Genomic DNA, 25,569 nt, shown 5'->3' with positions numbered 1-25,569 from the left:
AGTCTGTGCATAGTGTGAATTGAGCAGAGAGCGAAGAAGGGACAGTGAGATTCGAAAAAAGTGCGTTGAAGAGAGAATTGGTAGGGTTTTAGCAGGGTTTCTGTCGCCACAAAATGGCGTTTTCAGAAGCTTCTCGATTCTTCGCGTTTCCAAAATTCGCGTTTTCGGGGGATAAAAATCACTTCTATTTTATTTTATTTCATTTTAATGCGTTTTTTGTTGATGTTAATTTTTTTAGCCTTTTTTTTAATATTAATAAGATATCTAATGATATGTGATTTACTATAATAACAATTTCAGTTACAAAATAAAAAATTATGATAATGAAAATATCTTGAATAAAAATAAATAATAGAGATATATTTATATTTCTTAAGAAACAAAACAAATAGAGATACTCTTTGGTAAAAGTATTGAACATAATGTATAAAAAAAGATTGTGTCAAAAGAAAAAGTATTGAACAAAAAATTAAGATAAAAAATATGTTCAATTAACAAATAATTCCTAAAATTTAAATTTATATTTTTTTATATTTAAATATAATTATTTGAAAGTAATTGCCGATGTCTAAAATTGAATATAACTATTTTTTTTTAAAAGGCAAAATATATTCAAATAAATCAACTCTTGACACAAGAAGTATCAAGAGGCCAAATACAACTTAGCCGGAAAATAATATAAACCAAAAGCTACATGAACAAATAGACAAAATTATACATGCCATATAAACTACCAATAACGTCTAATCATTGGAGTAGATAATCATATCATATTAGTAATATGAAATGATTGATAATTTAAGTTGTCCTTAATTGCATAATAATTAACCTCTCCGATATGTTATTTTATTCACAATTTCATATTTTTAGTTTAACTAATTATCTTATACATAAGTAGTTAACATGGGACATTCACATGAGAATTTGCAAGATTTTTATTTACACAAGAAACCGTCACAACTTTTTGTAAAAAACATATTACAATTAGAGTTTTTGACACTTTTTCAACTTTACATACTTCCATAAACTTAAGTTCTTAAACCAATACTTAAATGCTTAGTTAAGTAATTTGAGTTAAATCTATTGATTAATTAATAAATTGCAAGATATTATGTAATATCTTGTTTTATTACATACCTATTAATAGTTGTTATTTGTTTGTTCATACAAGTTCGTTATAGCTGTAAATATATTAATATATACGAGTTCTAGACCGAATTTGATATTTTTTATTTTTTATGTTTTATACACATTTATATCTAACTATTAAATTATTTGACAATAAAAATAAAAATAAAAAAGAGAGAAAATGTGCTTAAACCATTTTTAAATAAGTTAAGCTATTACAAAAAATTTAGTGAAAGTTAATATAAATATGTAGACTTTTTTATCGCGAGAGTTTATATCACGATTGCGATATAGCACACTTAATTTATATTTTAACACTAACCCCACTTGTATGGTTAGTGGCACTTTTTTAATAGCCATTATATGTTCGTGATAAATTCGAGAGGTAATTTATCGCTATATATAGCATTGCCCTATATATACTATTACCAAGATAATAGGAGTATTGCCAAGAAAGTAGGAGAATTAATTTGTGAATTAGTTGACACATTATAGAGTTATACAATTGAATTACAATGTTGCTATCTTTTGCCACTTAAGAATAATTATTTAATTGAAAAACCTAATAATAATAATAATAAAGGTTAAATAAGTTTTTAGTTTATATAAATATATTATATTTCTTTTTTAATCTTTTTAAAAAAATTCTTCAAATAATAAAAGTCAAAATATTTTCCGTCAATAATTTTAGTTTTTACTTTTAAAACAATTCATATGTATTGTCTGAATTTTTAAATGAGTTTTTGCATGCATGTTTAGAATATTATAAAAAATATCTTTAAAAAAATTATAATTTTTTAATAAAATCTGATTTGTTTAATTTTAGTGTTTATATTTAATTCGTATTTTGTTGAAAAATTCTAAAAATTATAAGAAGAGTTCTTATATTGTTCTAAATATTTAAAAAAAATATTCTGAAATTTATTTAATACGCATTGGTCGACTTAAAAGTAAAAATTAAAATTGATGATAGAAAATATTTAAAAAATCTTTAAAAATATTTAAGTAATTTCCGTGATTCATTTCTTTTTTCTATTAAAAAAAAAGGCTTCACATACTAGCAAAAGGTCACAACTTACATATCTTTCACTTAAAACATAAAAATGTCTATTTCAAAACTCTTCGCTGTTAGTAGTTCATAGTTTTAGATATAATTGTTGATTCACATTATTTTCCATTCAATATATCACTCACATACTTTCAAGGGATCAAAGTCAAGAACTGATGCAAATCTTCCTTGATTGATGCTACAAAATGATATGAGGAACATAGAACACTCTTATATGCACATATATACACACATATATAAGGATTATTGAATAAAATAAAAACATAAGTAAATATATTGATTATTTTACAGATGAAGTGAAGTATCAACATCTGAGTAGTTGTCAAAATTTCTTGATGTTGAAGATTCACCTTGTGACCATGGACTCAAAGATGAGCTTGATAATTTCATGTTGTTTTGATGATCACTTTGCTTGTTAGTCAAGTTGAGTCCAAGAGAAAGAGAATCATGATCATAAAGTGGCCTATGATTTGGATCAACCAACCTTTGTTGTATAGTGTTGTTTTGTGATGACAACAATCTAACAAGTTGTTTACCTTCTCTCCTTTCTTTCACTTTCTCCAATTGTCTAAACCTTTCTTGAAGAAGAGCAATAGAAGAGTTCACCATGGTTGGATCATTATCTTGCCCACCCATTTGGAAATAGTGAGTAAAGTTTCAATCTTTGGTCTATTGGAGGAAATGGGGTGGAGAAGAGTGGAACTATATTTTTGGTGGGTTTGGCATGTTGTGTTTTGGAAGTGATATATAATACAAGAAAATGCATATATTGAAGATCATCATATTTTTGTTGAACATTGATTTTTTTAGTATTTGGGTCCTTCTAATTGATTCCTAATGATAGCAACATAGATTAGAATCAATTGGTGATTGACAAGATGACAAAGAGATAGTTGTTGAAGTTAGTATAGAGGAAGGAAGGGTAGCTTCATGTGTAGACAAAGGGACTTTTTGAAGGAGGAAAAGGGTAAGAGGTAATGTCCAAATTGATGATGCAAAATAGCAATTGGAAGGGAGTATTTTGGAGAATATATGGTTAGGTAAATGCTTATATGTGCATGTCAATTTGAGGACACTATTTATTTTTATTTATTTTTGGTAATTCAAGGTTTCTTCCATTTAAAAATCAAATTTTTTTAAATAAGTGAGATCTGTTTATAGAATTAACATTATTCTTGATAGAAATTATTAAAAAGTATACTTTGGCTTTTAAAAATAAAAACCAATATATAAAAACAATTAACAAATATAACTAATCATCTAACACTTGTGTAACCCCATTTTGATTAGGCTACTATTTTCTTAGGATTTATTGTTTATTTGTTTATTTTTGTATGTTTTCAACTATTGAATGTGTTGATGTTTTGGAGCTTGGAAGGGGAGGTCTTGCTTTGTAGAGGAGACAAAAGGAATTGGCAAGGAATATTTTTGGAGTTTGCCATCAATCATTAATTAGATATTAGTGTCCATCAAGGAAAGAGAGAGAACTCAATGTTTAAAAATAATTATGATTTTTTCAAACTATACCCTCTACTCTAGCTATACTTTCATAAGCCAAAATCATTGTAACCATGAAACAATATAAAATCCAATGCATCTACTGTTCAATCATATAGACTAACCAATAATGTGCATTATGTATTCATATGCAATTGTTGCATTAACATTATCTCTCATCAATTTGGTTTGAACTCTAAAATAACATATTCATTCTAATAAAAGAAAAGGGTAAGGTGAAGTGGAGGAGATTAATTATTTATTGAAATTGATATAAAGAGAAGATCAACTTAATCATTCACTCAATTTAATCATTCACTCAAAGAATAAGAAAATAGATATATTGAGGCACATGTCATGCATACCTATGCTATAGTGAAAGAAATGTATTATTTATTTGGGGTGGGAGTTTGCAAGAGATTCACTGGAAGAGTCATTATCATTCTTTGTTTTGCCATTTCTTAAAGTTTCAAATTTCATGATTATGTTTTATATAATTTATTGAATTTCCTTGTCAATTTTTTGAAAATGGGTCTGTCAAGAAAAAAAAAAGAAGAGAATTTTACATAAATTTTACATAAATTTTACATAATTTATTATTTCAACATTTTTTTTCCAACTTCTCTTTTTCTCTCAGTCACGTTAGTCCAAATTTTCTCTCACTTGGCCTAGTCACATTTTTTCCCCAATACATTTCAAAATTCTTTTATCGAATACATTTTCTTATTACTTTAATAACACATTGTTGTATACGATTAATGCCACTTAGAGAACTTTATTTGAATTTATACCATATTTTAAAATTTATTCAATAATTTTAATCGATAGGATAAATAGATCGATTTGGTTCAGTTTTATAGAAAGACATAAAAACTAAAATTAATTAAAAATAGTTGATCTGATTTAGTTTTTACAATATTTTATGAGTAATCTCGAATTAAATCAAAATGACGAAGAATACTTTTGTTTTGTTCAATGTGATTTATATTTTTAAAAGTTCAAAAACTTGTTTTATAAAATCTAAAAAAATATTATCATCCACAAATTATAATTTTTATATGTTAATAAAATTATAATCAATTAGGGTGTAATAGTTCCTTTAGAAAAAATGTGTTATAAGTCATACATAAAAATAGTGCACCACTTAGTATATGTATGCACAAACATAGATTGAAAGGCACAATTAGTTGCATTCACACAATAAAAGTGCAATAATATGACTATAAACACAAACCAAAATGAAATTAAATCTATCAAAACAAAATATTCCTCAATGTCGCTCCAGTTGTGCTCTATTATCTGCATCAAAATTCAATTCATACGTTTGTTTTATCATTCACAACACTAAAATTACGTTTCTAATGAAAAATGAGATTGATATTATGTTTGGTTCATTATTAGTTACCATCAATGAAAATTAATTTCACTTTAAATCTACATTTAGCTTATAAGCTAGTTTGGTTCCTATTTTGGCACTTCTTAGCCGTTATCATCTCCACTTTTTGTGATCTGATGACATGTTTGATGAGTCATGTAGGGGTGAACAAAATTCAGTTCTGAACTAGAATCGTTTGAAAATCGAATTGATTTTTAATTTTAAAAAATCGAACCGCACCGATTTTCAGTTAAAAAATTGAACCGAACTGTTTTATAAATTAGTATACCGATTTATTGTTTTGAACCGAACTGGTTTAATTTAGTTTTTTTGTTTATATATGTCAAATTTTACATAATTATCCCTAATTACTTCTAAAAAACAAAATTGGTTCAAGTTTTTTGAAATAAAATCCGTTTGGTTCAGTTTTTTCGAACTGAAAACTAGTTTTGTTTAGTTCTAGTTTTAAAAAATCAATTCGAAAACAGTTCGATTCTCAATTTTGATAAATCAGTTCAGTTCAAAAATAGTTCGGTTCAGTTTTTGGTTTTTTTCAACACCCCTAGTCATGAGAGAGTTGGTTTAGAAAATACACATTTATAAATACTTTTAGTTACATTTATAAATATTTTTTGCTATATAATTCAAACAGGTTTTATTTTATCAAAACATTTGGAAAAAAAAACATTTAAATATAAATCACGAGAAAATACATTTTTAATTAAAAATACGTCTATGAAATAAAAATTACTCAAAAAGTATATTTATAAATGTAAATCTAAAATGATAGTTGTGCAATTGTCAACATTTTTGCGGTTTGCATTGCAATGATTAATTTTCATAGCAAATTTTTTTTGGAAAATGAATGATATTAGACGGATAATGTGCATCTCAACAAGTGTATTCCAAAATCAACCTATTAACTATTTGTTAACTATAAAATAACATTTATGGATTGAAGGTGTTCGATGAAATGCCTAGTAGGGACAAGTTTACTTGGACTGCTTTGGTTGATGGGTAGTGCAAATGTGGTAAGGTTGAGATTGCTAGAGAGGTATTTGATCAAATGCCTGATAAGAGTTTGGTTACTTGGAATGTTATGATTAATGGGTATATGAAGGTTGGGAAAATTGAATTGGCGAATGAATTGTTTCGGTGTATGCCTGCGAGGAGTTTAATATGTTAGAACTCAATGATAGTTGGATATCAGCTCAATAGGTGTTTTTATGAAGGTATGGAGTTGTTTGAAGCGTTTTTGAAAGAGGGGCTTGTGCCTAGCAATGTTACGTTGTTGAGTGCTCTTTCTGCTGTTTCGGGTTTGGCTGTTTTTGGTAATGGAAGATGGATTATTCGTTTATGGTTAAGCATGGATTTGAGTTGGATGGTGTACTTGGTACTTCATTGATAGAAATTTATTCAAAGTGTGGAAGTATAGAGAGTGCTGTTGCAGTTTTTAATGCAATTGCCAATAAGAAATTGGGGCATTGAACGGCTATAATTGTGGGCTTAGGAATGCATGGTTTGCCTCGTTGACATTTTATGTCGAGCTGGGCATCTTGAACAGGCAAAATAAATAATTGAGAGCATGCCGGTGCCGGTGAGACCCAACAAAGTCATATGGATGAGTTTGCTTGGTGGTGCTGGGAACCATGGAAACTTGGACATAGGTGAATATGCAGCCCACAGTTTGATTGAGGAGGATTCAGATGCTCGTACTGGGTGTTACACTGTACTTTCTAACGTGTATGATGCAGCTGGGAAGTGGGATAAAGTTTCACATGTAAGAGAAATGATGAAGAAGAGAGGAATGAAAAAGGATGCTGGATGCAGCCAGCTTCATTGAGCACAAGGGTCAACTTCATCGGTTTATAGTGGATGATAGATCGCATTCCCAAACCCAGGATATATATGCAAAGTTGAGGGAAATGAGGGAGAAGCTGAAACTGGAGGGACATGTTCCTGACACAAGCCAAGTTCTGCTAAATATTGAAGGCGAGAAAGAAAAAGAATCTGAATTAGATAACCAAAGTGAGAGGTTGGCCATTTCTTTTGGTCTCATCAATATGGAAAGAAGAACTCCTATTCGCATTATAAAGTACCTTCGAGTCTGTAACGATTGCCATGTAGTTACCAAACTCCTCTCAGCTATCTATGACCGTGAAATTATAGTGAGAGATAATAGCCGCTTCCATCATTTTAAAAAAGGATAATGTTCTTGAAATGACTTTTGGTGACATGTCGCAGACTCTTGATGAGGTATCATGTTAAAATACGGTTACTTACAAATGTATAATATGGTTGAAACTTATTATGGCTTCTTTTTCACATGATAAAGATGATGAACTTCATGAAAATCTTCCATAATCATATTATATAATTTTGTGCTCCTAGTGTCATCTTGTTAGTGTAGAAAATTATTATAACCCAGAAGTGAAAATTGCAGTCTTTCAATTTCAACAGGTACCTTCTGGTATATTGATTTGGCAAACACGTGATAACAAGTTGGAACTTTTCACGATCCTCAGTTTTGTGCATGTGAAATGCTAAAAGGTATGCATTCATGATGCCTTATTCGCGTGCAAACTAATTCATTCTAAATAGCAGGCGTCTTTGTGTGATTACCTTTAAGTAGCTGATTTTTTTTTAAGCAGTAGATGATAAAAAAAAGTCGGCCGACGCCTTGAACTTGGTTGCATTATTTGAACTAATTAACTTTAAAGGAAGGGTTGTCTAGGTTATTGGGAATAAAAATATAGTATGACAAACATAGGCCCCATCACTATGCTAAATTCGTGCACAAGATTTGATATTTCTTGGAATCCATATTTCTAATATATAATCAACAACATACAGGTTCTTCTGCTCATGTAGTTACATTGGTGAAAATGGGAGTTAAACACAACAGAAATGCAAATGAGAGCAGAAGATTGCATCTGACAAAACAGGCATTATATGGCATTCTCATTGTCCAGGGACAAAGTTAGTAGCAAAAGCCCACGCATTATTGGCGACAGGGTCAGCAACATGGTCGTAAAGGTTCTGAATAGGGCCTTTGCCAGTAACAATGGCCTGAACAAAGAAACCAAACATGGAGGTCATGGCCAACCGACCATTCTTGATTTCCTTCACCTTCAATTCTGCAAATGCATCAGGGTCATCAGCCAGACCAAGTGGGTCAAAGGCACCGCCAGGGTAAAGTGGGTCTAGTCCTTCACCAAGTGGTCCTCCACCAACCCTGTAGCCTTCAACAAATCCCATGAGCACAACCTGAGTAGCCCAGATTGCAAGAATGCTCTGAGCATGAATCAGATTTGGGTTGCCCAAATAGTCAAGACCACCTTCGGAGAAAATTTGGGCACCGGCCTTAAACCACACTGCCTCACCAAATTTAACACCATTCTTTTCAAGGATTTCAGGGAAGGTACATCCCAATGCACCAAGCATAGCCCATCTGCTGTGAATTACTTCCAGCTCACGGTTCCTTGCAAAGGTTTCAGGGTCAGCTGATAATCCAGCTGTGTCCCATCCATAGTCCCCAGGAAATTCACCAGTCAAGTATGATGGAATTTGTTCAGAGAAGGGACCCAAGTATTTGGGACGGTCAGGGCCATACCTGGTTTTTGACAACAGATCATACCAAGTCAAATACAGAAACAAATTATCAGAATCTTATTTCAAATGTTAGCACAGATATGATTTAATTTTATGTGACCTTTACAAGACAAGATAATAATAATAACTATATATAGCTGTATCAGTATCACCAGTTATTACATTACACAAGCACAATCACTAGCTTTTAAGTCTGTCTCATTTTGCTTAAAATTAGTTATTCTGTTCTCAAGTGACATGATTAGATAAAGGAGTATTCAAAACCACAAGCTTTTGTATTTTAACTACTGGCAAAGCTAATGTTCACTTGATTGAACTACTTACCAGATGCTCTCAGGAGTACTCTTCACAGTACGACGCATGGTAAACCGACCTTGGCCAAAGCTACCAGCCTTCCGGATGAACTCATTTCCCTGCCTCAAACCAGTCTTGCCAGTGAATGCTGATTGTTGGATAGCAGAGGTGGCCATGATTGTGTTGTTTGTTCCCTTTGTTGCTACTAGCTAGTGAGTGTTGTGAAGAATAAGGAAAGGCTGCAATGGTTTATAGAAGCGTAGAGAGTAAACACGGTGGAAATCATAAGATGTTGTGGATTAGGATATGCACTAGTCAGCAACATCTCATTGGTGGTGATTTTGGATGTGGATTCTCAACCTGATATTTTGTACTAATAATGTGGCTCTCTTTGTGCCATGTGGATACATAATTTTGCTTGCTTAGATGTTTTGGAGAGGGTGAATGTGAGCCAAGGAAAATTAGGTCCACCAAACTTGAGAAACAAAAACTGAAACTTGGAAGAGTGGTTTGGACATTTTGGCTGGTGCTATAGTGCAACCCCATTGCTCATTACATTTTTTAAAAATAAAATTTACAGTTGATTTCTAGAAAATTGATAAAATTTAATTTTGGTCATTATACAAATTTTATTGGATTTTAGTCTCTAAAAAAATGCAAATATTGTGTGCTTTTACTCTTTGAAAAGAAACAAATGTGAGGCTAAAACACACTACAAGAATTAAAAACATATTTAAATATTTTATCTTTTAAAATTGGTATTACATCTATACGTTGGAGGAAAAAAATTACATAAATATGAAGGTGCAAAAGACAAACAGGCAAAGAAAGACTCTCAACCTCAAGAATACAAGGTGGAAGTTCATCTCTGCTAAATTACAAAATTGGCTCAAGTGGGAATTATGATCCCAGGATATGAGAAGAGGTAAATGACCCTATCAAGGAGAGAGATTTTATGGAGGAGAGGGTGAATTATTATTATTATTATTATTTTTTTTTTTTTTTTGTATTTGGTTAAATAGGATTTTAAAGAAGGCAAAATGTAAAATTGCATATCTAAGATCACATTAAACAATAAATTATTTTATTCTATATATGATTACTTTTCCTCTCTTCAAATCTCCTCACTTTTGAAGAGGAGTTAAAATTGGTTTTAGAGGGATTTTGCTCTCTTCTCTTTTCTCTCTCCCCTCACATCTAAATAATTGAACCAAACAATTTACATTTAAAATAATTCGTTGTCTCTTCTTCATTCTCCTCAAACCAACACACACCATAACCAATGATTAAAAATACTAGAGTGAAAGTCAAATGAAGTATATTTGAAGAGTGCGTTATTGGTTTTTTTTTTTAGCCTTAATAATAAAGAAAAATATGATAATTAAAAGGAGGAAAAACCTTAAGTGATGTTTTTTAACAAGACCTTAATTAAAGTTTTTTTGGGTACAAGACCTTAATTAAAGCTAAACAAGGTAAAAATGGTGAAAATAAATTATATTTCAATCTCCAATTATATAAAAATAAATCAAATTTGACTGAACAACCGATAGTATTAACAAAAAATTATGAAGGCAAAGTAATAATTTTTGTTCTAATGTATTATTGTTTAGTTTTTTTTTTTACTGTGCAATAAACAAAAAAAACTCGAATATAATGTTTTATTTATTATAGAATTGTTTATTTTTTAAAGCATAAACTTATACTCAAATGTGAGGTCTCATATTCAAATATCAGATAATAGGTTCAACTTAATCATATCAATTTTTATTAGTTAAAATATGTCTAAGGACATTTATTATAGAATTGTTTCTAAAGTTAAAATTAAGCTATTAGTTAGTTGATAGCTGAAAAACTTATAGTTGATTACTTATAGTTGAAATGTTAATTAATTACAATTAAAATGTTTGATAAATTTAATTTTTAACAATATAAAATAACATAATTATTTAATTTAAAATAACACAAAAAAACTGTGACATTTTTTTTATCTAATCTCGTACTATGGTTTCACCTCCACCTTTTCCTTTATTTCTCCTTTCAATACGATTGTTTATTTCATTTGACGTCTCTCTCACCTTTCCTAATCTATTTATAATATATTAAATTTCTCTCATTTATGGTTTTTTTGGATATAATTCCGAAAAAATGCAACAAAACTATGAAATAAAAAAACCAGAACCATACAAACATAAATTTGAAGAGATTTCTAAAAGTTGACAAATTTCATGTGTATAAATGGTAATCGTAAAAACAATACAATTTATTTACTGTTTATAATTTTCCATAAAAAATAATTTTAACTTTATTACAATGATACATTAAAAGATGAAGAAATAATAATAAATATGACAATGCATACCTTAATCAATTTGTATTTGTGAATCTTTTGTAAGATGAATAACATTATAGTTTAATTTTTTTTTTTGAGTTATTTGGGGACAAGGAATTAAAGAAATTGATTTCAACTCTTTTTTTTTTTTGTAAAAAATTATAAAGTCTAAACCCCGGTTAAAATAGCATCTAAAAAAAATTGTTAACCAAACACATTTATTTTGCTCTGCTAATTTATTGGTGTTGTCATACAGACAATAAAATGTACCAAATTAGAAAGATCATGATTTTTTATTAATACCTTATTTATAATAGTTTGACTAATTTTAGAGTTGTGTAAAGAGATTAATAATAATAAATTTAAGTTTGTTGTAAACTCCATCTCTATATTTTGTAAACAGAAAATAAAAAATGCATTGTAAAAGTTATTTTTAAAAAATGGATGAAAAGTTGTGATAAAGTAATAGTATAAAGCTAACTATTAAATTATTTTGTAAAATGGGAATGTTTCACATTTTCTAAATTCTAAATAAAAAATGTTAAAAAGTTATGTTGCCAGCTATGATTTTTTTTATTAAGGTTGTTTAGGTGATTGATACATTATATATGATACACATAAAGAGTGAACATTATTATAAAATCCAAGTCAAAATATCGATAACCATATGTTTTCACGAATACATTATTACTACTATAAGGTATACTAATTTTTGAAAATTACTACTGGTATACATTTTTTCGTGCGATGGCTGAAACAAAAGAGACCGACCCGTAACGTAAAGACTTTGGTTTACATATTTATTTATTTGACAAGTTTGCATTTGCTACATATATGACATTAGCTATATACCTTATCTATTCAATGAAAAATTCGAATATTCCTAAACTTTAAATTGTGAAGTGCAAAATTTTCCACATTAAACCGCGTATAAACCGCGTTGTGAAATGAAGTACAAAATCAAGGGCATGCCATTACCCTTCCTATGTGTTCTATAAAGTCAATCACACTAAAATATTAGCACATAGTTAAGAGTTTATATTTTTAGATTTTAGATGATCTTTCTTTCTTTGTAAATCATCACTCCAATTTTTTTCTCTATTTTTAGAACTAAATTATCACTCCAATTTGAGCTTAACCCTTTATATCATGTTACTTTAGCTTATAATTTTCAATAGTTCATTGAATTTGTCATTGTGTATAGTTACAAAAGTATGCTTTTCAATCAAATTCTCCCTAACACTGACACTAACACTAACACTAACACCTAAGTATTGTGGTCACTTACCATGATGTGTGTCTGTCTAAAAACAGAAACCCCAATTCTTGAGAACAAGTGTTACCAAAAAATCTAAAAAAATTCCTTCTTTTTTTTTTTTTAAAGTTAATTTGTTTCAATTCAAATTATCATAAAAGGTTGTTCAATTGAATCATTGTTGTCTGACAAACATGTCCTCAGAATCAGATGTTGCCAACATAGAACTTAGTGCTAGCATACTCATTACTACTAACAGTAGTAAATACTGCAAGCAATGGCGTAAACTTAGTTTATACATAGGATTCCTCGTTTCTTTGAAGAAGCCTATAACTTCTAGTAACAACTATGAAGAATTTCCACCATCATCACTTTCTGCAATACCATATACTTCTTTGCCTCATTCTAGAACCTCCTCTGCGAAATCTTTCGTTGTAATTGATATAGCAGAGGAAGATATTGCTGGGATTGTGAGGAATAAGGACTTGAAATCTTTTCTTGAGTTTGGTGGGATTGACCGAGTTTGTGAAGTTCTTCGCAGTCAAAATCATCATTCATCAGAGGTAATCAATCCTCTTCATATGATGATGGATGTTTGATAAATTGTCTAAATATTTGGTTTAGTAATTGCGAAGTAATTTATGATTGATTTAGTTCTTGGATAGGTTCTTTATGTTTTTCTTTTCTTTTCAATTACATAATTTAAGTTGCACTTCGTTTGCAACGTTAACCTTGTTATTGTCCGGTTGCAAAAATATCATTTTTTTAGTTATGTTAAAAAAATGTCACCTGGTCGTTACGATGCTGACATGTGCATAATGGTGTTTATTGTCCGTTTGCAAAGTTAAACCAATTTCCGCTCAGGAGCAATCTTCATCTTCATCATCTTCCTCTTAAAGGACCAATATGGGAATCGTTATACAATACGTCGGCATTGTAACAGCTACACAACTTGTTTTTTTAACGGAAAATGACATTTTTGCAAATGGACAATAACATAAATGTTAACATGGCAAACGGGGTGCCACTTCAAGGACCTAGTTGGGAAGATAAATCCATAAAGGACATATCTGAAAACTAGATAAAAAATAAAGGACTAAAAGTGCAATTTCACCTTGAATATATAACATACACTGCTAGTTATTGATGGAATTTTGATTTTTATGCAATGAACAGAGGATCACTAGCAACCTTGGAGCAAGCTTCTCTGGCTTTTTATGGAATACCTGCAAGGACAATCGTTACACAGTTTCAATGCTTCTGATTTCAGCCTTATTCTCCTTAGCCATAGGGTTCATGCAGGAAGGATTTAAATATGGTTGGCATGATGGTGTTGCCATAGTTTTCGCTGTTATACTTCTGCTTGCATTCTCTTCAATAACAAGCTTTCGGCGTGAAAAGAAAATGATGATTAAACCGACAAAGGGAAAAGGCGAGGAGATGAAATTCAATGTTAAAAGAGGTGAAGGGTTACAAGAGGTTGATCTTACTCTTGCCGTCTCCGATATTGTGGTGGGTGACATGGTGTATCTGAGTCCCCATGATGAGGTTCCAGCTGATGGTTTGCTTGTAAGTCCTGAAATCCTTGTGCTGGCTGAGGGAATACAAAAAGAAAAAATTGATCGCGAGGGGAATCCATTTCTTATGGCTGGTTCAGAGGTGATTGCAGGTTATGGACAGATGCTTGTGACATCAGTTCGAAACAAATCGGATTTGGCTGAGATGAAGGACTTTATGGGCTGTCATCCTAAAAAGATAGGCCTGTTGGAGAGTCTAATTGAGAAACCAATTTCATACCTTGACAAAGCTTCTCTTTTTATCTTCACATTGGTTGCACTTGTGTTGTTCATTCGCCTGATATGTAAAAAAGATGGAGATGGTGGTGGATTGCCAGATATCAAAGGAAATGTCTCAGTCGGTTTGTTGATGAAAGTTGTCGAGAATATTATTTTGAGACCACAAGGAAGGATTTCCATTTTAGCAGGTGTTTTTACTGTTGCAATGATGTGTGTGCAACACGGAGTGCCACTTATAGTAACTCTTATTCTCCATTACCAGATTGATGATGTAGTATCGGACCAAAAAGTTGTCTTTAATGATTTATCAGCTTGTACAACATTAGGGTTGGTAACTGTTATCTGCATTGATGTATCAGGTGGTGGACTAATATTTAAGCCAATGGAAGTCAGTAGAGTATGGATGGGGGAGACAGATATTGGGGAGGTTGAGATATCAGAAACAGGTCTAGTTGTATTTGACAAGCTTAAACAAGGAGTTGGTTTATCAGTTCTTGCACCAGAACTATCTCCTTCTCATGTGCATCCACTTGTTTCTTGGGCAGAAAAAAAATGGAAAATGAACATCAAATCTATCACACAAAATTTTCACATTCTTAACCATAGTAAACTGGACTCTAATCAAGAGGGCAGTGGAGTTTTGGTGAGAAAAGTTAGGGCCAATGAACAAATTATGGACTTGCACTGGAGTGGGGATGCATCCACAATATTGGAAATGTGTTCACAGTACTATGATAGTGAAGGAGAATGCCATTCCATGGAATATCAGAAAATCAAATTTGGGCAGGTTATTCAAGAGATGGAGGATAGTGACCTTAAGCCAATTGCATTTGCTCATAGACCAACACAGGTGCAAGAACTCGAGCAAGACGGGTTGACCTTGTTAGCAATGATAGGTCTCAAATACCAGTATCAAGAATCAACAAAAATAGCGTTAAAAAATCTCCAAAATAATGGAATAGAAATCAAATTGGTCTCAGAGGATGACGATATCATGGTAGTGAAAGACATGGCTTGTGAACTTGGAATAGAACTGCCGGTAGGTGGCCACCTTGAAGGAGGAGAACTTAAAGATTTGAATGATAAAGCTAGATTGGTTAAAGTGGATCAAGCCATAACAATGGCGAGTTTCAGTCTTGAAGACAAGCTTCTCATGGTACGGTGTTTGCAAGACAATGGCAATGTGGTTGCATTCGTTGAACAAAAGTTAATGACTAATCATACTTCAGAAGTTCTGAAGCTAGCTGATGTAGGGATAGTTCATAATTATCTAAGCAGAATATTGGATAGTAGAGACAGTTCTGGTATATCTATCACAAATTTCAGTGCATTGGAACCAATTGTGAAGGCTGGCAGAAGTAAATATCACGATATTCAAAAGTTCATTCAAATTCAGCTGACAGTAGGTATATCATGGTTACTCATAACCTTGATAACAACAATATTCACAGGTGAATCCCCTCTAACAGCAATCCAATTGATTTGGGTGAATGTGCTAATGTGTCTTCTGGGTGGCCTAATGATGGTGATGGAATTAAGTTGCAAGAAAGAGCCTGTGAAACAACCATCTGATAGGAATCAGCCAATTATAACCAAAACAATATGGACAAACATAGTTTTTCAGGTTTTGTATCAAGCTTCTGCATGCATGATACTTGGACTTGCGGGACATGTAACTGACAGAGGAAAGCAAGTTAGGAAAACCATGATCTTCAACACATTGGTTTTTTGCCAGCTGTTCAATCTGCTCAAAACTGTGGATTGGTTGAAAACAAAAGATTTCAAGAACTGTTTCTCAGTGGCTGTAGGAGGTTGTATTGTTATGCAGGTTGTGGTAATTGAGTATGCAAAAGCCCTAGCGGGTTACATGAGGCTGAATGCCACTGGATGGGTAATTTGTGTCCTGGTTAGTGCTCTTCCATGGGTATTTGAACTGGCCTTGAAGAAGACTCTTTCAGTTTGCTTCATCACAAATTGTACTTCACCGTTAGATTCTCTAGAGTCTACACCACAACCATGGTTCTATCTTTATTTGGGTCTTCCCTTTATGATGTTCCTACAACTAATAGGTATGACATTTCGCTGATCTTTAGTGGCAGGGCAACTTCATTTAGTTATGTTAGGTACATATACTTACTTGTATCATTTTATGTACATTCATTTAATGAATGAACAAAAAATGGTTTTACATTACAGTTCAATATGTATTTTGCCACATAATTTCATTCCATCTCATTTTTATGATTAGACATGACAAAATAAATAATTATTGGATCTCATGTTATCATGTTAGTATAATTTTTTTTTTTGTTTAAACAAAGTATAAAACTACTTCACACACACTACAATATATATATATATTAAACTAAAAAACGATTCAATTCTCAAGTCCAATCTAATTCAAATGAGGTCATCATCTCACACTATTCACATTGAATAAACACAAAATTAAACACGTTTTTTTGTTTTAATAAATTTTTTGACCTTTTCATTAAAGAAAGTAAAACATAAAACAAGAAAACTTAGTAGCTACATCATCATTTTTTTTAATAAATATTTTATATTTTTCTTCCCTTTCTTGTAGTGAGTGAATATAGCACAATATTTGTGTCATATAAAAATCTACAGAAAAATAAAATCTATGATTCAATTCATTAGCTACCACGTGCCTGGCAAAACCAACTACGACGACTTCCACTTCATTGAATTATGAATCAATTTTAAGTTTTGAGGCAACTGAACTTGATTTAAAAAATTCACTAGTCGAATTTTTGATCGAGTTCCATTTAGTCTTGACATTGTGTATTCCCTAATGCTACCTCATCACGTAAGACAATTTCAATATGATAATACTAGTCAGTGTGAAATATAATATGATGTAGTTAACAAACATTGTTATTGTAAAGAAAAAGTTGACATAGATGAAAAAGAAAGAGAAACATATACATTATTTTTCTTAAAGATTTTAAGATTCTCTAAAAAAATTGGATGAAGAAGAAGAAAGTTTGAATAGGATAAAGACTTTTTTATTTTTTACTAACAATTTCCTATTTTATTTTATTTTATTTTGGTTGAAAATGCTTATATCCCACATAATTAAAATAGGACAATTGAGAAATGAGAGAAAGTTCAATTAAGCCTAAAAAAACACGTATAAATAGGGTTTGTTGTTTTTCGATAATGTTTACACTCACTTCATCGTCTCTGTGTAACCAAACGGTCACAAATTCTCTGTTACCCTAAACCACTCTGACTGTGCCATCGACCACCTACCTTCCACCTTCGGCACCGTTTTCCGGCAAACCGGCCGACACCGTCCTTCCTTCTTTATCAATCGTTTAGCTCTGGTTCGTTTCTATTCATCCTTACCAACTTTTTTCTTTTATTCATTATTCTTTTGTATTGTTTCAATGGTTTTTTTGTTTCTTACTTTGAACATTTTTGTTTTCTTTTGATTGTTTTTTAGTTTGTTGTTTCGTTGAATTATTGGTCTGCTATTTTGTGAAGGAGGAGAAGGGATTCTTTTTTTCAAAAATTGTAACTTGATTTTTTTTCTTTTATTTGAGATTTATTTTCATCTGGTTTTCGCATTGTAGCTTGAAATCGTGACCTGCAAATGATTTTTTTTAAAGAATCTTGATTATAATGAATACATTATTAATATTTTTTTTTGCAAGAAAAAATATAATGATCACGAGGAGTTACCTAGAGGCGGAGCTTTGTTTGTTAGGACTGGGGTGGACGCGGGCCCCCAGAAAAAAAAATTATAGTTAAAATGATTAAAATGGCCTTTTTAAAACTAAAAAATTACAATAATCCCTAAACCTAATTCACTTTTCTATTTCTTCCTCTCTGTTCCAGCCTTCCTCTCTCTCCCTTTTGCGGACGTCTCTGCCTGATTGCCTCTGTGGCCGTTCGTCGCTCTCTGTTCGCTGCAACCTCATCTGTCTCCAGATCGCGTTGCTGCTTTTCTTTGTTCAAAAGGTTTAGATTTCTATTTTGTTAGTTAGTGTTGATTTTTGTTAGTTAGTGTTGATTTTTGTTAGTTAGTTTGATTTGGAATTCTGTGGGGGAGATGAAGGAAGCGAAATTCCATTAGAAACTGGTTGAAACCAAAGATGGGTCCCACCTTGAATCAAATAGTATCATCTACACTGTTTTCCTTCCTCTTATTGAAGGTTCATTCAGAGCTTGTCTTCAAGGAAACGCTTCTAATGACAAGCTTGAACTATGTCTCGAAAGCGGTGACGTAGATACCAAAACGACGTCGTTTTCTCATGCTCTGTTCATCAGTGCCAGCACTGATCCCTTCGCCACAACTCACAACACCTTTACTGCTGTTAGAAACCACCTCAACACTTTCCGCCTCCGTCATGAAAAGAAACTTCCCTGAATAATCGATTATTTTGGATGGTGCACGTGGGATGCGTTTTATCAAGAGATTACACAGGAAGGAGTTGAGGATGGTTTACAGTCTCTCTCCGCCGGTGGAGCGCCGCCGAAGTTTGTCATAATCGACGACGGTTGGCAGTCCGTCGCCGGCGACACCAAGGAAAATGGTTCAGAGAATCCACCATCGCAGAGGCTTACAGGGATAAAAGCATTGTAAACATTGCAAAAGAGGAGTTCGGCCGGGGATGAAAGAAACGGAAGAATACGGTTCAGTGATGAGTTACCGTGTAACATTTCAAAGGGAGTTAAAGAGAATGAACCCACGTGGAAAACCGATCCATTAGTGGTTCAAGGTTTGGGTTTAGTAAACCCAAGTAAGGTTTTTACCTTCTACGGTAATTTACATAAGTACCTCTCTTGGGCCGGTATAGACGGTGTTAAAGTTGACGTACAGTGTATTGTGTATTTTGGAGACACTGGGTTCGGGTTTAGGTGGTAGAGTTGAATTAACGAAACAGTATCATCGGGCTCTCGATGCTTCTATTTCTAGGAACTACCCCTGATAACGGTTGCATCGCGTGCATGAGTCATAATACTGATGCACTTTATTATTCAAAACAAACGGCTGTTGTTAGAGCTTCTGATGATTTCTATCCACGTGATCCTGTTTCACATACCATTCATGTTTCCTTGGGGAGTTTATGCAGCCAGATTGGGATATGTTTCACCCGCTTCATCCTGCGGCTGAGTATCACGCTTCGGCCCGGGCTATAAGTGGTGGGCCTGTTAGTTAGTTTTGATAGTTCGTCGCTCCTTTGACTCTGTTAGTTTTGATTTCAATTTTTCTTAGTTCGTCGCTCCTGTGTCAGTTTTGAGTTCTTCATTTTGTTGAGTTTTTACCTATCCTAAGAATTTAACACATACGGCAGTGCCCGATATTTTTGTGGAATTCTACTTTTTGCTTATTTCGTTTAGTTAGCATGAAATTTAGAGCTTATTTTGTTAGTGTTGAGTTTGGAGCTTTGATTTGGAGTTTGTAATTTTGATTTGGAGTTTAGTGCTGATTTTTGTTTTGAGTTTTTGTGTTGCACATAAGGTGTTTGATTTTATGTCCAGGTAATGTGTTTGAGTTTTTTTGTTGCACATAAGGTGTTTGATTTTATGTCCATATAAAGTGTTTGAGTTTTTTTGTTGCATATAAGGTGTTTGAGTTTTGTTGCATTTTTGTTTGAGTTTTTTTGTTGTATTTTTATTTCGGCCACCCCAAACTTTTTAATAAAGCTCCGCCACTGGAGTTACCGATTATCCTGTAACAGTAATTAGGGTACTCTACATGGAGTTACCATTATCATTTCTTATGGTAGAGAGATTCTCTCCAACCATCTTATTGTAACCTCTGATGCAATGCAATATCTTAATTCTCCTATTTGTCATGGTTCTTATTATGTTTTTATGCTAAATGTTGTTTACAGTTTCAAATACAAAGTTGCGAGGACTTCGAGCCATTGATTTTGCATCCTTTTCTTATTTCCCACTCAAATGGAAAATAAATCCTCCACAAACTTATTAGATCAATTAGTGGTGAGTGCTTTGCTGCTGTTTGTTAACTGTACAACTATTTTGCAAATTTTTTTCATTATGTTAATAAAATAATAATGTATGGTTTTATAGTATCCGGGAGATGTGGTTCTTGACCTGTCTACCATGACAAACCAGACCATTAAGCTTGGAGGCGGTTTACGTCAGGTACCTCTCCACTTTCCCAAAATTACAACAGTCATTCATTACTATGCTTAGACACTGTTTAGATAAACAACTTAATTGAATTTTTATAATATAAACAATGATCATATAAGTGTTTATGCATAAGTTATTTTTATAACAAAAAATAAAACATAGTTAAAGTGTTTTCACTCTTTTTTCAGTTCAACATTAGTCCAATATATTATATTGGAAGCACACAGACACTCATTTTTATTAATGCCTTTTCTTTATTTGATACCATTTTTAGTTTGACACTAAGGATCCAGACAATCATGTTAGATAACAATCAATTGATAATTTCCCTCTGAGATTTGCTGTTTGAAATTTGAAAACTTATGATTGCACTAGTCAAGTGTCTCACTCTTTTTTCTGTTCAACATTAGTGCGATATATATTAGAAGCACACACGGTACTCATTTTTAGCAATGCCTTTTCCTTATTTGATGCCATGTTTAGTTTGACACCGGACCCCGACAATCAGGTTAGATAACAATCAATTGATAATAATTTCCCTCTGAGATATGCTGTTTGAAATTTGAAAACTTATTATTGCACTAGACTTTTTTTTTGAACTTCTTCTTCTTTACTATTAATAGATTTTTAGGCTTGGGATGTGAAAACTTGTTTGTTTTTCATTAATTCACTTTCCACCTTTAGAACGGCAAACTGTGTGAAGCTAGCGATGGTAACTTCTATTCTTTGTGGGTATAGTCTAGCTTAAGTAATTAAATAAACATATTTCACTTAGAAGTTATAAAGTGGTTTTTCTTCTTTTACTTTGGCATAAAGTGAGTGGAAACTCGTCATTTCATTAACTCTAAAATTTCAACTTACTGATATTATGATGTTTAGATCTTTTTAATTTCAGTATGTGGAAATTTGCTTTATATAATATATATATATATATATACTTTATGGAACTTCAAATTTCAATTTGTGTGAATCTAAGGTGTCTTTCTCTAAATCTCTTATTTATTTATTCATCTCGATACTTGGTATCTTCTAAGCAAGAAGGAAATAGTAAATGATTTTTCTTGCATTTTTCTCATTTTTTCGAGTATATTAGTAACAGATTCTCATTTGTATAATTTTTTTAGGACGATGATGTGATTTCGGTAATGAAGGCTGGCAGGCTTCGGTTCTCCAAGCCTAATAAATACTGGGTTGAAAATTCTCAAAAGAGGGTGAGTATAGTAGTGTAATGGCTTTCTTTGACTGACACAACAATGCTAATTTTTCAATTTTACTGGTTCAATTCCATTATGGTTTTATAATCTAACATGTGTTTCTATTATATGTATAATATATGCCTTACAATCAAACATGTGTTTCTATTATATGTATTCCTGGGATATTTTAATAGAATGGACTAATATGTTTCCGACCTACAACAAGAGGGCTAAAGTGGAAGTTGGTGGAAATAATATCCCAAAATCAATGCCTTCATTTTTCATTGTAATGTCATCTGTTAGTGTCAAAATTTGGTTGTCTTTTATATTTGGAGACAATACCTGTCATGTAATTTGTGTTGAACCTTTTACGATGTTTACTTTCGATCTCTTTCTAACCTTATTGAATGAGGTGGTAACCATGAAATTAGGTTAGTGATGTGTGCACTATTTTGCTTTTAAATTTTTACTCCTTAGCACACTCTGTACGTATTAGTATATGTGAGTTAATTTCTTGCTTTTTATGATGAATTGTAATTTGCATTCTGGAAGAGACTTGCAATTATTTTTCTCTAGTCTCAGAGAAATGCTATCTTCTTTCCTTCCTTATTCTGATTATGCTGTTTTGTACAGTATGTGCCTCATGCAGAGGATTCGGTTCTTGGAATAGTTGTTGACTCCAGATCAGATGTAAGAAACTTTATATTTTTGTTTAGTTTTTCTGTTCATTGAAGTTCCGTAGGTCTACTCTACTTTCTTGCTGAATGTAATTTTTATAGGTTCTATAACTTGTTAGTTTCTATTAACTATATAAAGTTTATGGTGATGGTATCAATTGGGCAAGTAGTTTTAGGATTTCAATATAGAAATTAGGGGTTCCATTTGGGATATTTTTATTTAGGGATTTATCCTGGGTTGGATTGTCTTATTCCAAGATAAAATAGGGTTACTTTATTTTGGTGTTTTATGATCAAGATACCATCAGTAAAACATTTTGTACCTTTTCTTGAATAACCATACAACGAGATCTCTTTTCCTCGAAGTTTTTGAAACCCGAGTCAGATGAGTACATTGCCCTAGAGGAGTGCTCAAGGCTTATAGTTCTAGGTATTTATCTACTTTGTTACGTCCTTAATGTTGGCCAAGAAAAGCGAATTAGCATTTGCATGGTGATACTGGCCTTTTCAAAATATAGTTTTTGCCTACACCAACACAAAGCACATGATGGTAATTCAGCGCGGTTGTATCTGAACATATAACAGAACATATAACAACAACAACCAAGCTTTATCCCGCTGGGTGGGGTCGGCTACATGGATCAAACAATGTTATAATGTATCTTAACGTATAACATGTAAAAAAAATTACTACAAATTACAAAATGAATGAATTTCTTGGTTCCGTTCAACTCTTGTATTTTCTATTTCCTTGAAAGTAATTGAATTTTTTTTCTTAGCTTTGAGGTTTATTCTATTTTATTTAAAATTTCATTTTATATCTGTGCAGAACTTTCTTGTGGATATAAAAGGACCTGCTTTAGCATTTCTACCAGTGCTTGCATTTGAAGGAGGAACCAGAAGAAATATACCTAAGTTTGAGGTGTGCATAAATTCTATATGTATGCTATTTGCATAACTTATAATTGGTATCTCTTATACTCTCACGACTCATTGATAAAACTGTGTAATAGTTCATGTTTTATTTCTGTATATATCATTTTATCTTTTTTAGTGCATGTAGAGAACCTTCTTTTTATAAAACAGAGATCTGTTTAGGATAATTATTTCTCTTTGCGGTATCCTTTTCCACATTAACTAATGGCAACATCTTTTAGTTACTTTGCTTTATGAATTATGATATTCACAATTATCATGATTGTTGAGGGATCTGGGATGGCATTAATGAATTAAGAGTTTGTTGTTGTGCACGTGTAGTAGTTAAATGCTATGGGGTTCATTTTATAATATAACCCTAGAGACCTAGACTATAAATATAAACATACTTATACCAAGGACAAAAACAATAAGTGAAGAGACCTGTTTATACATTATACCAAGGACAATAAAATTGCGTCCAAACATTGGCACTAGAACCTTTGAGTAGTTATGTCCAAAACACAGATTTTGAGACCAGTTACATGACACAATCTTGTTACTTATCTTTAAGTCAAGTCACTAGCCTGCTTGAGAAATCTTGCCTCTTGTGTCTATGTTAGAGTAGATAGTAAAGAATTAAGAATACCACTGAGTAATGGTTCTTATATTGATGAATAACAATGAACAGAATCAGAAAAGAGAATACGAAAACAGTGAGTCCTCTGTTTCACAAATAAAAGGAAAACAAGAATGAAATTTACATATTAAATTCATAGGTATTTGAGAGTCTGTCCTCTCCCAACTGCAGTTTGCTCTTGGCGGTGTTAATGTTTAAATAGTGTTTCCTGGTTCGTCTACCCTGTTTTTGTAGGTGTTTTTGTTTTTTTGCTTAATTTTTCACCTTGCAGGCAGGCACTTTGCTTTATGTGCGGGTTGTAAAAGCAAACCCTGGAATGAATCCTGAGCTATCATGCACTGATGGTTGGTGTCTTATTTCGTGGCTTCATTTTTAAATTCCTTTTTGCGTGTATCTTTTAATCATGGAGTTTTTCTCTGGTAATTTTAGTGTCTTTCCATTCTATATTTGCAACCATAATTCTGTCTTTTATTTTGTTATGGTGTTTGTTTAGCCAGTGGGAAAGCAGGAGAGTTTGGTGCCCTAAAAGAAGGCTATATGTTCGAGTGTTCAACCGGTCTCTCAAGGATGTATGGAATTTAAATTTCTTTTTCTTTATGTGCATACTTTTAACAGATCATGATATGAGAAATTGTATGTTGTTTGTAGGCTTCTTAGCTCACCCACATGTCCAGTACTTGATACATTAGGGAAGAAACTGTCTTTCGAGATAGCAGTTGGCTTAAATGGACGTGTTTGGGTATGCAGATGCCCTCTAGTCTCAGCGTACTATATTATATTATTTATTTATTATTTCTTGTCCTATTTTGAAGTATTGACAATCATTTGTAAGTTGGAGTTGGGAATTTTTCATTCTACTAATTTGAGTTTTCCTTTTGAAATTGTTGTTTCATCTATAGGTCAATGCCTCTTCTCCATCAACAACTATCATCGTAGCTAATGCTATTATGAACTCTGAGACACTGAGTGGTGTACAACAGAAAATAATGGCTGAAAAGCTGCTGCAGAGAGTCCAGTGACCAAGATAACCCGTATGTATATAATTGTGATTTTACATTACAATTCTTGTGTTGTAAATGCCATTTCCAACTCATGAGGTACATATTTTTGTCTTACCATAATATCAATGCTTCTGCAGGGCGAGTACTCTTGATGAGACTACAACAGTAGCTAAGTGCATGAATGATTTTCAACACCTTGGTTGTTTAATGTAAGTTACATGGCATTTAGATAAAGGTGGAATTTAACATGGACCAATGCTAAATTTGTTCATTGTAGACCGATGTTAGCAATTAGATTTAATAGTTAAAGTATTCAACGACCTAAATTTTTGGAGGGTTATTTGTATGCTAACTTGTAAAGCCATTAGAAAGTTATTTTCTTTACAGTTTTTCAAGAGTGCTGGAATTAATTTGTTGGCTACTGGCTATGTCATCTAGATTTTCTGGTTTTGGAGATATGTTTTTATTTTAGGTTGCAATGTTTTTTTTTCCTTCTTTTTCTGTATTTACAATATGCTTTGCTGCGAGGTGCTTGGCAACAGCTAGTGGTTTAGTTTTTTTGTTACTTTCGTAGTTTTTTTAGTTACTATTTTTATTGATGAATTCTGTTTGTTTACAAAAAAAAATAGTAATTGTAGTTTTGAGGCAAAGAATAG

At 32.1% G+C, this 25,569-nt stretch overlaps 3 protein-coding genes, 1 long non-coding RNA gene and 1 pseudogene across 8 annotated transcripts; 3 read left to right on the top strand and 2 right to left on the bottom strand.

Moving 5' to 3' along the window:
* Positions 1-2,285: 2,285 nt before the first annotated feature.
* On the bottom strand, positions 2,286-3,193 carry LOC101505296 (uncharacterized). Its single transcript, XM_004491519.4, has one exon. It carries the CDS (start codon positions 2,831-2,833, stop codon positions 2,483-2,485), a length of 351 nt encoding a protein of 116 aa, XP_004491576.1. The 5' UTR covers positions 2,834-3,193; the 3' UTR covers positions 2,286-2,482.
* Positions 3,194-5,868: 2,675 nt separating this feature from the next.
* On the top strand, positions 5,869-8,406 carry LOC105851689 (uncharacterized). Its single transcript, XR_003471634.2, has 2 exons — positions 5,869-7,325; positions 7,530-8,406. It is a non-coding gene; the product is annotated as an uncharacterized lncRNA (long non-coding RNA).
* Positions 7,879-9,317, bottom strand: LOC101504983 (chlorophyll a-b binding protein 215, chloroplastic). The gene is made up of 2 exons (XM_004491518.4): positions 9,006-9,317; positions 7,879-8,682 (listed from the first exon to the last, which is right to left on the bottom strand). Exons 1-2 carry the CDS (start codon positions 9,149-9,151, stop codon positions 8,031-8,033), a joined length of 798 nt encoding a protein of 265 aa, XP_004491575.1. The 5' UTR covers positions 9,152-9,317; the 3' UTR covers positions 7,879-8,030.
* Positions 9,318-12,024: 2,707 nt separating this feature from the next.
* Positions 12,025-25,367, top strand: LOC101504662 (uncharacterized). Of its 5 annotated transcripts, none has more exons than XM_073365110.1 (12): positions 12,025-13,122; positions 13,736-16,424; positions 20,220-20,328; positions 20,419-20,493; positions 21,609-21,695; positions 22,314-22,370; positions 23,187-23,279; positions 24,184-24,256; positions 24,406-24,481; positions 24,561-24,651; positions 24,812-24,943; positions 25,051-25,367. In XM_073365110.1, the coding sequence occupies exons 1-3, from the start codon at positions 12,754-12,756 to the stop codon at positions 20,315-20,317; spliced, it is 3,156 nt and encodes a 1,051-aa protein (XP_073221211.1). In that variant the 5' UTR covers positions 12,025-12,753; the 3' UTR covers positions 20,318-20,328; positions 20,419-20,493; positions 21,609-21,695; positions 22,314-22,370; positions 23,187-23,279; positions 24,184-24,256; positions 24,406-24,481; positions 24,561-24,651; positions 24,812-24,943; positions 25,051-25,367. The 5 variants fall into 5 exon arrangements, with proteins under 5 accessions (XP_073221211.1, XP_012568724.1, XP_073221212.1 ...); XM_027332135.2 differs by lacking the exons at positions 12,025-13,122; positions 13,736-16,424 and adding exons at positions 17,509-17,702; positions 18,217-18,339; XM_012713270.3 differs by lacking the exon at positions 12,025-13,122 and having other exon boundaries at positions 16,202-16,424.
* On the top strand, positions 17,536-20,213 carry LOC140919305 (probable galactinol--sucrose galactosyltransferase 6; annotated as a pseudogene).
* Positions 25,368-25,569: the final 202 nt, after the last annotated feature.

The sequence above is a fragment of the Cicer arietinum genome, chromosome 2, assembly GCF_000331145.2.
Source record: "Cicer arietinum cultivar CDC Frontier isolate Library 1 chromosome 2, Cicar.CDCFrontier_v2.0, whole genome shotgun sequence".
Classification (NCBI taxonomy): Eukaryota; Viridiplantae; Streptophyta; class Magnoliopsida; order Fabales; family Fabaceae; genus Cicer; species Cicer arietinum.
This window is presented reverse-complemented; position numbering and strand designations above follow the sequence as displayed.

Coding starts and splice junctions, on each gene's coding strand:
- LOC101505296 (XM_004491519.4), bottom strand. CDS start 2,833: ATGGGTGGGCAAGATAATGATCCAACCATGGTGAACTCTTCTATTGCT.
- LOC101504983 (XM_004491518.4), bottom strand. CDS start 9,151: ATGGCCACCTCTGCTATCCAACAATCAGCATTCACTGGCAAGACTGGT. Junction 8,683..9,005: donor AGTACTCCTGAGAGCATCTG/GTAAGTAGTTCA, acceptor GTCAAAAACCAG/GTATGGCCCTGACCGTCCCA.
- LOC101504662 (XM_073365110.1), top strand. CDS start 12,754: ATGTCCTCAGAATCAGATGTTGCCAACATAGAACTTAGTGCTAGCATA. Junction 13,123..13,735: donor AAAATCATCATTCATCAGAG/GTAATCAATCCT, acceptor TGCAATGAACAG/AGGATCACTAGCAACCTTGG. Junction 16,425..20,219: donor GATGTTCCTACAACTAATAG/GTATGACATTTC, acceptor TGTTGTTTACAG/TTTCAAATACAAAGTTGCGA.